This window comes from Cornus florida, unplaced genomic scaffold, assembly GCF_030987335.1.
Source record: "Cornus florida cultivar Cherokee Brave unplaced genomic scaffold, ASM3098733v1 CherokeeBrave_3.0.0_Hap2_Chr10, whole genome shotgun sequence".
In the NCBI taxonomy this organism is placed as follows: domain Eukaryota; kingdom Viridiplantae; phylum Streptophyta; class Magnoliopsida; order Cornales; family Cornaceae; genus Cornus; species Cornus florida.
In genome coordinates, this window is record NW_026775580.1 from 39,892,132 (window position 1) to 39,906,542 (window position 14,411).

At 38.0% G+C, this 14,411-nt stretch overlaps 1 protein-coding gene across 1 annotated transcript; it reads right to left on the minus strand.

The window, feature by feature from the left end:
- Window positions 1-8,742: 8,742 nt before the first annotated feature.
- On the minus strand, window positions 8,743-13,970 carry LOC132277518 (uncharacterized). Its single transcript, XM_059779375.1, has 4 exons — window positions 13,956-13,970; window positions 9,513-9,635; window positions 9,323-9,431; window positions 8,743-9,209 (listed from the first exon to the last, which is right to left on the minus strand). The coding sequence occupies exons 1-4, from the start codon at window positions 13,968-13,970 to the stop codon at window positions 8,743-8,745; spliced, it is 714 nt and encodes a 237-aa protein (XP_059635358.1).
- Window positions 13,971-14,411: the final 441 nt, after the last annotated feature.

The following is a 14,411-nucleotide window of genomic DNA, read 5'->3' on the forward strand; positions in this document are numbered from 1 at the left end:
TATTATTCAATCAATACCAATTTAATATATGTTAACAAACATATTAAAACATGATTTTCTAGTATGTCACAGTTCAAATCAAAGTTATATGCCATCATGAATTTTAAATCTTATACAGAGAAATAAAAATTACCAACTTTCTAAATTTGATACAAGGCATACATATAAGTTTTATAATCATGAGAAACACTCAATACAACACATACAAATCCTAAAACATTTTCTACCTCAATTTGAGATGAAAATCTCAAAAGCCATCAAAATGGAACGGCTCCGAATCCAACGAAACTACTAGGTTTTGTCGGGGACAATGCCGTGAACATAACCCCCATGAAAGCCCCATCAAAATAATAACTTAACCTCAAAACCAAACTCAAGAAATGGTCAAAATTAAATTATAATAAGGGGGAAAGGTAGAGCACGGCGAGGGGAACAACAAACGTTAAGGCCGAAGACTTTTCATCAAGGAAAAGTGAACTAAAAGAGGAAAGAGAAGATGGCAGCACCCCTTGGGCTGCCATGGGAGCTCCAGGTCGTGTCTAAAGAGGGGAGAAGATGAAAAACAAAATATCTCACCCCCTTTTATAGAAATCTCAAAAAGTGCCCCGAACGGGCCCTGCTGGGTCCGAAAAAGTAAAATTTGAGTAAACGCACTCAAATCGCAAAACTTTGTGAACAAAAAAGATTCCAAATGATAAAATATAAACAATGGAAAAAACAACATCAAAAATTGAGTCCTAAGCAGAAAGTTATGCCCAAAACAAGTTTGGCGCAAACCGGGGCTAGAAACCTTGAAACTGGAAAACATCGACCAGGAGGAAATTCCAGGAGTACACAACTCAACAAAATTTGAAAATGAATCCCGTACAAGGATCCAGCCTCAAAAGAAGACATTTTGCAATAACTTTCATTAATTACATAATGGCCCTCTAAAAAGTGAAAACTGCACTTATGGCCCAGAATGAAAATTTCTTCCAAAAATATTTTCTTAAAAACCCCTGAAATAAAATATCTTCAAAAGATATTTACGAAAAACACCCTAAGAAAAGAAAATAATTTCAAAGAACTTTGCATCCATGCCCCTATGGACACCGAGAGCAACCAGAGTACTTTCTTGCGAAAGTAAATATACGTATTTCGTGGAAACCACTCAAGATGGAGATACATGAAGTCAAAAACCAACTTTGAACAGAAGAAGTGTGGTTACGCCAACAAAGTGTCAAACGGGGAAAAGACAAAATAGGGAAAAGACAAAATAGGGAAAATGACGAAAAGTGAATAGTGTCGAAAAACGAAAAATGCGAGAACGACTCGGTCCTCAAAGGAAGTTGTCAATCCACATAAAAGAGTCTCGAAAATCACTCTAGAGTGCTCGAGACGACACTAAGCAAAGAGGAACTGAACTCAGAAAGGAAAGACAACGAAAAAAAATATCCGTGAAAATCCGAGTCATTACGGATCTTTGCACACAAAAGAGGAAGAGCAAGGGACCAAGCCCTAAAAAAGTGTTTCTTATGGAGCATGTGAGCTCCATTCTTCAACAAAACACTCCACTTAAGTTCAAAGATCCCGGTGCTCTGACTATTTCTTGTGTAATTGGAACCCATGAAATTCGTAGAGCTCTTCTTGACTTAGGTGCAAATGTTAATTTGATTCCTTACTCCATATATGTCCAATTAGGGTTGAATGAGTTGAAGCCAACCTCGGTGGTGCTTCAAATGGCTGATAGATCCGTCAAAACACCTAGGGGCATGGTTGAAGACATCCTTGTCAAAATGGATAAATTATACTTTCCGGTTGACTTTGTAGTTCTTGATACCAAATCGGTTGCTAATCCCTCCACCCACATCCCAATCATCTTGGGAAGACCATTCCTTGCCACCGCAAATGCAACAATTAATTGTAGATCTGGGATTATGGACCTTTCTTTTGGAAATATAATGGTCAAACTCAGTGTTTTCCATGCAAGTCGACATCCCATAGATGAAGATGAGTGTTGCCTTGTTGATGTTGTTAGATGAGGTTGTTGAGGAATCAATTCTAACGATGGTAATGAAACAACCAATTGAGGATAATCTTTCATCTCTTTTATCCGATGATCCTCTTGCTTCTTGCCTTCTTGAAATGTATAGAAGATGTGGATTTGGTGATGAAAATCAATGAATGAAGTAAGCAATCTCATAGAATCTGTTACAAGCTTGGATTTTCCATCTTGGAAAACTCCAATAGAACCTCTTCCTCCACTCTCTAGCACTCCACCGGTCTCATCTTTAATTTCTCCACCAACTCTTGAGCTTAAAACTCTACCTTCCAATCTCAAGTATGCATTCTTAGGACCAAAAGAGACTCTTCCAGTTATCATTTCTTCAAGTCTTGAAAAAGACCAAGAAGATGCTCTCTTAAGTGTGCTTAAAGAAAATAAGGAAGCCATAGGATGAAGTGTGGCAGATCTTAAGGGAATTGATCCTTCTATTTGTATGCATCGTATACTTATAGAGGAGGATGCAAAACCCTTTAGGGATGCCCAAAGGAGACTTAACCCTAACATGAAAGAGGTAGTTAAGAAAGAAGTCGTCAAGCTTTTAGATGCCGGGATTATTTATCCAATCTCCGATAGCAAATGGGTGAGTCCTACCCAAGTAGGTCCCAAGAAATAGGGGATTACCGTGGTTGAGAATGCAAAGGGTGAGGAAATCTCTAAGCGTACTGCCAATTCATGGCGTGTATGCATTGATTACCGTAAATTGAATGCCGCCACTAGGAAGGATCACTTTCCCTTGCCATTTATTGATCAAATTCTAGAGAGATTGGCCGGGCAACAATATTATTGCTTCCTTGATGGTTATTCAGGGTACAATCAAGTAGCCCTCGACCTACTAGACCAAGAGAAAACCACATTTACATATCCATTCGGCACATTTGCTTATAAACGAATGCCTTTTGGTTTGTGCAATGCACCCGCCACATTCCAAAGGTGTATGATGTCAATTTTCTCGGATATAGTGGAAGAGTATCTAGAGGTTTTCATGGATGATTTTTCTATTTTTGGGTCTTCATTTAATACATGCCTCAAAAATTTAGATCTAGTGCTTAAGAGATTTTGTGAAACCAACCTTGTACTTAGCTGGGAGAAGAGCCATTTCATGGTTCAAAAGGGTATTGTTTTGGGTCACGTTATCTCAAGGAGAGGAATAGAGGTAGATAAAGCGAAGGTAGAGCTTATTTTTGAATTGTCTCCACCTTCAACGGTGAGAACAGTTCGCTCCTTTCTGCTGGCTTTTACTGCCGTTTTATCAAAGACTTTAGCAAAATTACTCGACCCTTGTGCAACCTTCTTGCCAAGGAAACTCCTTCTGTCTTTGATTAAGCATGCCTAGATGCTTTTCATAAATTACGTAAATTATTATCATCCGCTAGTATCATGCAACCTCCCAATTGGTCATTGCCTTTTGAAATTATGTGTGATGCTTTAGATTATGCCATGGGAGCAGTTTTAGGACAAAGAGTAGGTAAGCTTCCATGTGCCATCTACTATGCAAGTAAAACTTTCTCGGGGAGCTCAATTGAATTACTCCACTACCGAGAAGGAATTACTTATCGTAGTGTATGCTCTCGATAATTTTCGTTCCTACCTCTTAGGGTCCAAGGTTGTTATTTATTCTGATCATGCCGCCTTGAGACATCTATTGACAAAAAGGGAAACAAAACCTAGGTTAATTAGGTGGATTTTGCTTCTTCAGGAATTCGATTTTGAAATCAAGGACAAGAAAGGCACTGAAAATGTGGTTGCCGATCATCTTTTAAGGTTATCGATAGAGCCTTACCCTAGGCTACCAATCTGTGACTCTTTTCCGGATGAACAACTCTTTCAAATTTCTAATGAAAAAATGTCTTGGTTTGCTGACATTGTGAATTATTTGGCAGTAGGCAAGTTACCAACTTCTTGGTCAAAGAACGAAAAGAATCATTTCTTTGCCAACATCCGGAATTACTATTGGGAAGACCCTGTCTTGTACCGATATTGTCTGGATCAAATTGTGAGGAGATGCATTCCAGAGAGTGAAATTCTAGGCGTCCTAGTGTTATGTCACACTCTTGCATGTGGTGGGCATTTTAGTGCAAAGAAGACTGCCTTGAAGGTTCTTCAAAGTGGGCTCTTTTGGCCCACTATTCATAGAGATGCCTACAATTTTTGCAAATCATGTGAGAGATGTCAAAAGATGGGGACAATGTCTAGAAGAGATATGCTGCCCTTGACCAATATACTTGTTGTTGAGATCTTTGATATACGGGGCATTGATTTTATGGGTCCGTTTCCTATGTCCAATGGTTTTCAATTCATTCTACTTGTTGTTAATTATATTTCCTAGTGGGTGGAAGCATGTGCTACCAAAACAAATGACCACTCCGTGGTCATTCAATTCATTAAATCTAATATCTTTGCTCGTCTTGGTATGCCAAGGGCCATAATAAGTGATGAAGGAAAGCATTTTTGCAATCAATTCTTGAGGCACTTATTTCTTAAGTACTCCATCAGTCATAAGGTAGCCACTCCCTACCATCCTCAAACAAGTGGGCAAGTTGAAGTGTCTAACCGGGAAATTAAGCATATTCTTGAGAAAACGGTTAACATCACCTGGAAGGATTGGTCAAGGAAGCTAAATGATGCTTTGTGGGCTTACCGGACGGCATATAAGACTCCCATTGGCATGTCTCCCTATAGGCTTGTATATGGAAAGCCTTGCCATCTTCCGATTGAGTTAGAACATAAAGCCTTGTGGGCGGTTAAAAAACTCAATTTTGACCTTGATAAAGCCAAAGAAAATAGGCTGCTTCAATTGAGTGAGTTAGAAGAGTTGAGACACAATGCTTATGATAATGCCAAAATCTACAAAGAACGAACCAAAGCCTTTCATGATAAGCTTATTGTGAAAAAGTCTTTGGAACCCGGTAAAAAAGCTTGGCTTTTCAACTCTAGACTGAAACTCTTTCCTGGGAAATTAAGAACCAATGTCTCTGTTGCACCTCATGGGGCGGTTAAAATCAAAAACTTGAAGAAGGGGAACATTTTCAAAGTTAATGGACAAAGGTTGAAACCTTACATCGAGGGTTAAGTCTTTTAAAGACATTTAGAAGCTGCACATTTAATTGACCCGGTGTATGATCACATAAAAGATTGCATTGACAAGGAACCAAAAGCTCCTTTTGAGCTTAATCCAACAAGTTCTTCAAAGAACCGTTTGTTTTGAAAAGTTCAAAGCATTCATCACCTCAATAAGGAAGGGATGCATACCGAGATCTTTGATCTGGGCTAAAAGAGCCCAACGTCTTGCTAGAGAGGTTAAAGACTAGCAAAGGCATTCGTAGGGTATCAAAACCCTATTCCTCCCCCATTTCTATCTTCCATCTTATTTCTTGCGAAGTCTGGATACTTGTTTTTGGTTCATATGCATTGAAAAGAACTTTGGCAATGATTGCATGAGCTTTCATGTCATTATCGAGCATTCTGCATAGTTCGATCGATCTCAAACCTGAGTTCGATCGATCGAACTCCATTAAGCATCCAACACTTAGAAAATTTCTATCAATAGCTCTTCAATATCAGTATTAACCAAGTTTTTCTTATTTGTTGCTGCTGCTGGCCATCCCATCTTGTTAATGCCAACAAATTTGAGAGGTACAATAGTTTCATCAGAAAGTGCAGTCTCGGCCGAATACACCCTTGCTATAAAGGGTTTATTATCGGCCTCAACAATTTTTACCTCATTACCATCCCAAAAAATCAACATTTGATGCAATGTTAATGGGACACACATATTAGGGTGAATCCAATCTCAGCCTAAAAGGAGGTTATAGGCTGTAGTTGAATCAATGATAAAGAAGGCCGTAAAGGATGTTTTGCCACCAATAGTAATTTCCAAAGGCAGAATACTTTTGGTGTTACTAGATCCTCCATTGAAACCACTGATAGCCACGTTAGTTGGAACCACATCATCCATGGTCTTACCCAATTTCTTTAAAGTAGTTGCTAGAATGACATTTACCACCGAACCATTGTCGACCAATACCCTATTGATTAGCTATCCTTTAACCTATACCTTAACATACAAGGGCCTCAACTGTTGTGTCATGGCTAGAGGTGGTTTTTCAAAAATGATTTTATCGGCCTTAGTTGGTTGATACTCAGAAACCAATCCTACCCTGGCTGATGAACTTTGTGAATCATTCTTGATTTCTAATGATTCGGCCTCTCCCGTATGATTGGCTGATGTGACGTCCCTATTCATCTTTTGCTCCATCCTTGCTTCAAATATAAAATGCAAAACAAATACCATATTGCAATTTACCTCATCCAGAAGAGAAGCAAAATGAATCCTATACTTAACCACATGTTTTGGATCTTGATCTGACTGATCATCTTTCTCCTTATAGGAAGATACCTCATTCTGAAAAGATATAGCAACCTCCATGTCTTCAACCTCCCCTGGTTCATCTTTCTTAGTTAATTAAATCTGGTCGATTTTAGCCTCTTTTCTTCTAAGTTCTTCATTCTTCCTTTGCATCCTTCTTTTTTAAGTATGGGTAGGAGGCTCCTTAAGGAACTTCAGATGATTCACACGAGTCCATCTGCCATGATCAACTAAAGGAGGCCTAACCGTTCTTACATAACTAGATTTTTTCCACTTTTGAATCCATAATTCTGACTGGATTACTAGTTTCCTTTTGAAACTAGGATTGGAATGTTGTTCTAGTAGAACTCTATTGGCCACAGATCTTTCTGACAGAATGATTCTTACTGCCCTTGGCATGTTCTCTCTGAATATTGGTCGATTAACTTCTTCAAGATTCTATCTAGGCTGATGACCCAACCTTTCATGGACACAGCGCTTCCTAGTCGATTAAAATAGCTCCTCTTATCTTGATTATTCCCACGACCTTTACAATTTGGATAATAGCCGTGTTGATGAGGGCAATTTGAGCTTCCCTCAATTGATTTTTGATCGGTTGATCAACTATACATCAACCTTCGCAATAGCACGAATCATTGTAAAATAGGGCTATTGGTCGGGTAAGGCGAACCACTGGGACTGCGCTAGTCTATGGCAACCTAAGTGTCTAGAATTGTTCTTAGAATGATAAGGGGTTTATAGAGGTTTGTTGGATGTCACTTAAGCTAGGAAATTAAAAGTGCATAAAACAATAAACTGCAAGAATTCAAGGGAGTGAAGTACAAGTAAAGAAGGCTAGGGAAATGAATCCACCTCCATCCCTATACACATGCTAGGTTAAGAATAATTTAAGGGAAAAACAACATATATGATAGTCATGATACATAACAATACTAGGTTGCTATAATATCCTCAAGAAGTTCATTTAAATAGGAAAGCAAGAATAAACCATCAAAGGTTCACATGATCAACTACCTAAACTAAAATGTAGCTTAGAGCATGCTTACTAAGTCAAGGATTATCAAGCCCTAATTTAAATGGTGAATGCACATAAAGCAAAGAATCAAGTATAGACCATCAAAGGGAAACCTTAAGCTATGAACTATCTAGGTTCTCCAACTCCATGCCATTGAAACCATTCCATGATCTAACTTCCATTGTCACCATGGAAGTGCAAGCAATATGATTACGAAAAGCAACTATCCAAGACAAGATGAATAACTCACAATAATCATTTATAAACATTCAACATTCATTACAACAAAAATGAGGCTCTTGACCATGGAAAGACTATCAAAAATACATTGTAATCCCCAAAAATAAACTATACTAACACATGCTTACAAGGGAGGGGTTTCATCACCTCCCTAGAAGAAGAGTTAGTTACCCATTGGAGCCTTAGAATGAAGAAGAAGCTTGAACTCCATCTCCAATTTTCGAGCTCCCCCTTGTTAGCTTCAAGAACACCTTCCTTTCTTGCTCTCTTCTCTCTCCTCTATCTTGCAAAAATCAAAGATTCCTAATGTGTGGCCCTTGGGTAGCTTTTTATGCTCCAACAACACCCTCTCTCTCCTCCAAGGAACACCTCCAACCACTTCATAAAGAAGGAAGATGGCATTGAGGAAACCAATGTGCAAGTGGCTGAAATTGAGCCATTTCCGAGTGCAATCTGCTTGATTTTCGAGCACTCTAACTTAGTGCAATGTGCAACATGCTCCTCTTGCTCAGCGCTGACCTATTTTGGTAAAACTGCTATAACTTTGTACCCCGAACTCCGAATGATGATCTGTTTAAAGATTTGGAGAGCTGATTCAGTGCTTTAAAAATTTCATGTTTTGATGAAGACCCAATTCTCAAGTCTGGTTGGTCGAAAATGGGGAGAAAGGCAGTACTTCAGTGCTGCCAGGCAGTTCTGCGCACCTCTGTTACAAAGATCATAACTCTCTGCTCCAAACTCCGAATGATGAACCACTTGAAGATTTGGAAAGCTGATTCAGAGATCTAAATCTTTCATGTTATGATGAAAGTCTAGTTCTTGAGTTTGCTAGGTCGAAAATGGCGACAAAAGTCAGGATCACTGCTGCCAGAAATTCAGAAATGGCATCCTTTTTGTTCAAAATTCCATAAGGCATCATTTTTGCTTCCTTTTTGCACTTTAACCTGAAAATGCATAAAAACATGCAAATGGAGTTAATCTACATAAAATAATTAATAACTGGACTTTGTTAATGTAATTTAGGGCGCTTGAATTTACAATATTCGGCGCTTATCAATTTTCCAAATCCTCCACCCTCTACTCATCGCTGCAGGCTGATGGTGAACTATCAAGTACTCTTTGTAGCCTTTCTTGTTTACCATTATCAGTGGCTTTTCCAGTTGCCAAGCTGATTACATTGGTATTTACAATATTAGGGAATGGATCACCATCGACCCCCATCACTTCTAGCTTCTTTTTAGGGAACTTCAATACACCTTCATCAATTGCTTTATGTAATACATTTCTAAATACATGACAATTGTTAGTAGTATGATTCCATGAATTATGAAATTTGAAAAACTCTTTTCCCTTCAAATCAGTGGCTGAAAGTATATTGTGTCCTTTTGGCAGAATAATTTGTTTGTCGTCCAACAAATGATCAAAACTTTGTTCTGTCTTGGCCATATAAAATGTATAAACCTTACCAATATCGGCTATACCCTTCCTGGCCGATGAAGTTGATGGCTGAGTATCACTGGTAAATGCTTTGGTTTTGTCAAAGCCTCACATACATAAGGCTTTTTAAGAATAATTTCAGCCAAATTAGCATCAAGATCTTCATCTTTAACCACATCGGTTGAAAAAACTTCATAATTGGGGTCCCTATAGTATGTACCTTTAGAAGAATTTTTTCGTTCTTTCTCCTTCTTGAGGACCAACTCATACCTGGTAGCTTTCTCTGCCAGGTCATATATGTCACGAAATGGGACTCTTTCAAACCTCTTCTAGAGTTTAAAATCAAGGTCATTCAAAGTTAAACAGATGTACTCTTGTTCTGGAAGAGGTACACGGCATCTCAATCTTGCCCTCCTAAATGTTGCAATAAATGTCTTAACTGATTCCCTAGGAAATTGGCTTAGCTTGGATAAACCGGCCAGAGTTGGTTCTGTCTCCGTACGGTAGAATTGATTGTGAAATAACTCCTCCATCTGTGGCCAATTAAAAACAGAGTTAGGAGGTAAACAAATATACCATGAAAAAGCTACCCCTGCCAAGGAGTTAGGAAAAAGTCTTAGTTTTAACCAAGGGTTCACACTGGCCTCTCCACATTGAACTGTGAAGCGGCCAATGTGTTCCACGGTCGATTGATTCCCTTCTCCACTAAAGGTTACTAAGTCAGGGACTTTGTATCCTCTAGGGAACTCAACTTGATCTACCACTTCTGGATATGGAGTTCTATAGATTGGTCGACCGACACCTCTAAGTTCCAGGTTGTACTCTTATGCGAGTAAATCAACTAATTATCCTTTGTCTAATATGACCTATGCTAGCTGATTGACTACTGGTGGTACCTGATTAAAAATTGGCGGTTGATTAGCCACTGGTTGATAGTAATTCGGCCAATTATATTGTAATGACCAGGTCATTTTCATTCCTTTCCTTTTCTTGAAATTTTACAGATAAATTTTTTCCGTTTAACTTTCCTTTCTAAGCTCTGTTTCTCATCGCTTAATGCTATCTCGAGTGCTTGGAAATGGTTTCCAAGACTCTTTCATATGGATTGACAACTTCCTTTGAGGACCGAGTCATTTCCACATTTTCACTTTTCGGACACTATTCATTTTTTGTCCTTTTCCCTATTTCATCCTTTTCCCTATTCTGTTTTTTCCCCGTTTGTCACTTCGTTGGCAAAACCTCACCTTTCATGCTCAAAGTTGGTTTTTGACTTCACGTGTCTTCATTCGAAGTGGTTTCCACAAAATACGTATCATTACTTTTGCAAGAAAGTACTCTAGTTGCTCCCGGTATCCATAAGGGCATGGATGCACAGTTTTTCAGAATCTTTTTCTTTACTTGGGGTTTTTTTCATAAATATCTTTTGAAGATATTTTATTTCAAGGGTTTTTAATAAAATATTTTTGGAAGATATTTTCATTCTGGGGCATTAGTGCAATTTTCACTTTTTGGAGGGGTCATTGTGCAATTAACGAAAGTTATTGAAAAAATACCTCATCTGGAGCCTGGATCCTTGTACGGGATTCATTTTCACATTTCATCGAGTCGTGTACTCTTACAATTCCGTTCTGGTCATTCTTCTCCAGTTTCAGAGTTTCTTACCCCGGTTGCCGCCGAACTTATTCGGGGCATATGTCTTTGCTCGGGCTCGATTTTCGATGCCGTTTCTTCTGTTGTTTAGATTTTCTCATTTTAAATCTTTTTCGTTCATAGAGTTTTGCCATTTGAGCGCGTCTGCTCAAATTACACTTTTCCAGACCCGGTAGAGCCCTTTCGAGGCACTTTTTGAGATTTTCTATAAATAGGGGACTTAAAGAGAAAAAGTGTAATGACCCGGTCTTTTTCCTCCTTTTCCATTTTCGGCGATTTTCTTTTTTTCGTCTTTTTCCTATTTTGTCTTTTCTTTATTTTGTCTTTTAGTCGTTTTTCATTTTTCCTTGCATAACCACACTTGTTGTGCTCGGATTTGATTTTGGTTTTGCATGCATTCATGGTATTTGATTTCCAAGACATTGGTATTTTTACTTTTCTTGAAAAGCATGCTAGATTAGTACTTTTCTTGTAATGGGTATGAATGTGTAATTATTTATAACTTTTGGGGTTTTAGTGTAATTATGTAAAAAAATTATTTTTCATTTTAGGGACCTTTTTGCAATTTATTTTAGAAGATATTTTGAAAAATGACCATTTCACAAATTTTGGAAAGTGTGACAAGTGTAACACTCTCATGGAGCCATTTGTTGGCATTTAGGTGAGGAGACTTGGCACCATGACTTCTTGACATTTGGTGGGTGGAGATTCATCCATGTGTTGGCCTTAGATTAGTGCACATGTAGCCTTTGATTTGTGACAAGTGTGGGCTTGGGATTTAGTCTTAGAAGAGGTATTGGATTAGTGACAAGTGTAGGATCAAGGTTTAGTTTTGCATAGTGTATGTGAGAAAGGTAGTGCAAGAGCACATAGTGAGTTGAGGATTTCTAGCCCTTCCACTCACCATTTTTACACTTTACCTTCTTTATTTCATAATCTCTCATGAACCTTAGCAAATCCACCATTGGAGGAAAGCTTAGTTCATAGCTTCTCCCTTCAATTTGGTTCACTTCCTTACACCTTAGAGTAGAAACCTTGGGAGAGAAAAGATTCCTCTCACTCTCCTCTTCAATAACCCTAAACTTGTTTTACATTTAGGGCTTGGTTGTTTAGATTATAGAGATTCAATTCTCTATTGAGGTAGGGGTGGTTGTATGTTTATCCTCTTTGGGTTTTATATATATTGGAGCTTGATATATATGGATTACATGCTTTAAAATCCTTGTAATTGCATATAAATAGAGATTTTGTATTCTTGACTTAGGATTTGTGGATTAAAACATGTATATGACTATTAAATTGTGTAGGTAGGTTATTGTTTAATAATTTGCCTAATACTTGTGATTTCATTGAGGGTTTATGATGAATATCTTGAAATTACTCTTGTGTTGTTAAGTAATATAGATTTCATTGAAAGTCTTGTAAGTATCACTTGAAATTACTTGTAGGTAAATTGCTATGTTGCATAATTAGTTATTGTGGCCTACATTAATATTAAATCCATGTGGCATAATGTGTAGTATCATTAGTTTGCCACTTTAGACATGAAACCTTAGGGCATGGTTTGTGTGGTTTTACCCTACTTATGCTTGGTACGTAGTTCATGCGTTGAGATTGCATAAATGTCATGAACTTGTTAATTTTTGGAAGCGTGTAAGGGTATGAATTCTTTGATGGCTAGAGTTTGGCTCTAATATGGAGGATTTAAATTCCCCTAAGTCACAGTGCGCACTAGGCAGTACCTTGTGGGTCATAATTACCCAAAATAACTTGTATGGTCTCATGGCCACATATCCTAGTCTTTCCATTACTTGATTTCGCATTACTTTCCAAGTTGTAAATCATGGATTTCTTGTAGCTTGTGATTTGGTAAATCTTAGTTTTAATGTGGTTAGTGTACTTGCTTATGTATACTTGGATGTTATGTGTTTACTGTTTCAACATTTGTATAGCTTGAGATGATCCCTTAGAGCACCATGGGAACATAGACGTTAGGTGGAATGCACCCTTGTGATGGTCTATGTTTGGTTCGCATTATACTTGAAACTATAGGATATGCACATGCACCACATCCTACGAGTAAATTGATTACTCACCCTAGTGGTTTGGGTTGTTTTTCAGGTAAAGAGACTATGTTCTTGGAGGCTCATCATCCTTAGAAGCTTTTGAGCTAAATGAAACATTTTTGTATATTGACATGCAAGTGTTTAGCATGCCTTTCTTTTGATATCATATTTTGAATGCCATGGGTGTATGGTACTTTTGGAGCTTTAGTAGCTTTCTTGATATGTAATGACACTCAAACATTTACTTTTGCCATTATAAACATGTATGTAAAGAGGCCAAGGGCCAAACATGTATACTTTTGTACTTAAACACTTTTGGTACCAACCTTTGCATCAAAAGTGTATTTAAACCAAAGTTTGAGGTTTAACATATGAAAATCTTGAAAATGATGTGTATGTGGCCATGGGCCATTGTTTTATGTTTATTTATTCATATCAAGGTTGTTGGCATGTTCACATTCTTAAAACTCATGAAAAATCAGTTTTGCAAATTCTTTGTCAAACAAAACATCATGGGATTCAAAGTTGAGGTTGAACCTTAACACCTTAGACTCATAGCAGCCTTTTTAGCAGCTTTTCATGGTGTTTTGGTCGGCCGAAACTCCATTTTGGTCAACCGATGACAAAAGGAATTGCCAAAGCACAGTATAACCACATTCTAGTAGCTAAATGCACTGTTCATGAGTCATTTCGGTCGACCGAACCTTCATTTTGGTCTACCGAAGCAACACGAACCTTTTCTTCATGATTTCATTTCGGTCGTCCAAAAGTCCATTTCCAATGGTATCAATCCCAGTCTCAAATTCCAAACACAGTGGGAGTTATGTGTGTTTTAGTGAAGTAGTGTCAGTTTTTACTTCGACCTGGACGGGGCATTTTGTTGGATTCTTAGCCAATGTTCATGGAACCTCTTGGAATGTTTCAAAATGATTAGATTAGGTTGTATTAACCTTGTTTGACTTGTTTAGAGTCAAGTTTCTCCTTTTAATAGTGAATTGACCTTTTTGCCCCTTGGATAGCAAATTTTGTCCTTTTTGACATTTGTTTCCATTTTTGTCCTCTTTAAGTTCCGTGACCTTATGGAGGGTCACATTTATGTCTTAGGAGTGACTCCTATCTCTAGAGACCTTGGTTTACCTTTAGCTTCCGCATTTCAGATCTGCTATCGGATCATTTTCGGTTCATCACTGACACACCGGGTTGAAAAACTTGGGCCGTCACAAGTGGTATCAGAGCTCCTAGGTTTGAATACCTTAGGACGACGGGTTTTGTGCGCATATCATGCTTTTGTTGATGTACCTTGATGCATTCACATGCTTTTAATTACATGTTTTGGCAGTATAACATGTTTAGGTGTTTCTTGATAACATGCGTAGTAGTATGACATGTCCTTATGCTTATATGCCTATGTGGTTAAGAGCATCCTTGTTTAACATATATGCTTAATTGCTTGAGTGCTTAATTATTTAAAAGCTTTTGTTAATTGCTTTAGCGTGGCAGTATGTTGCATATCTCATCTTGCTTCATGTCTTGTGCATTCATAGTGTGAATTGCACTTGAGTTATTGTTGACCTCATTTCTTTTATGCATTTA

Bases quoted from the DNA above. Each gene is read 5' to 3' on its own strand.
- LOC132277518 (XM_059779375.1), bottom strand. The intron at 9,432-9,512 runs GCAAGATTGAGA...TTTAAACTCTAG, and splicing joins TTATTGCAACATTTAGGAGG to AAGAGGTTTGAAAGAGTCCC. The intron at 9,210-9,322 runs GTACATACTATA...TATGTATGTGAG, and splicing joins ACGAAAAAATTCTTCTAAAG to GCTTTGACAAAACCAAAGCA.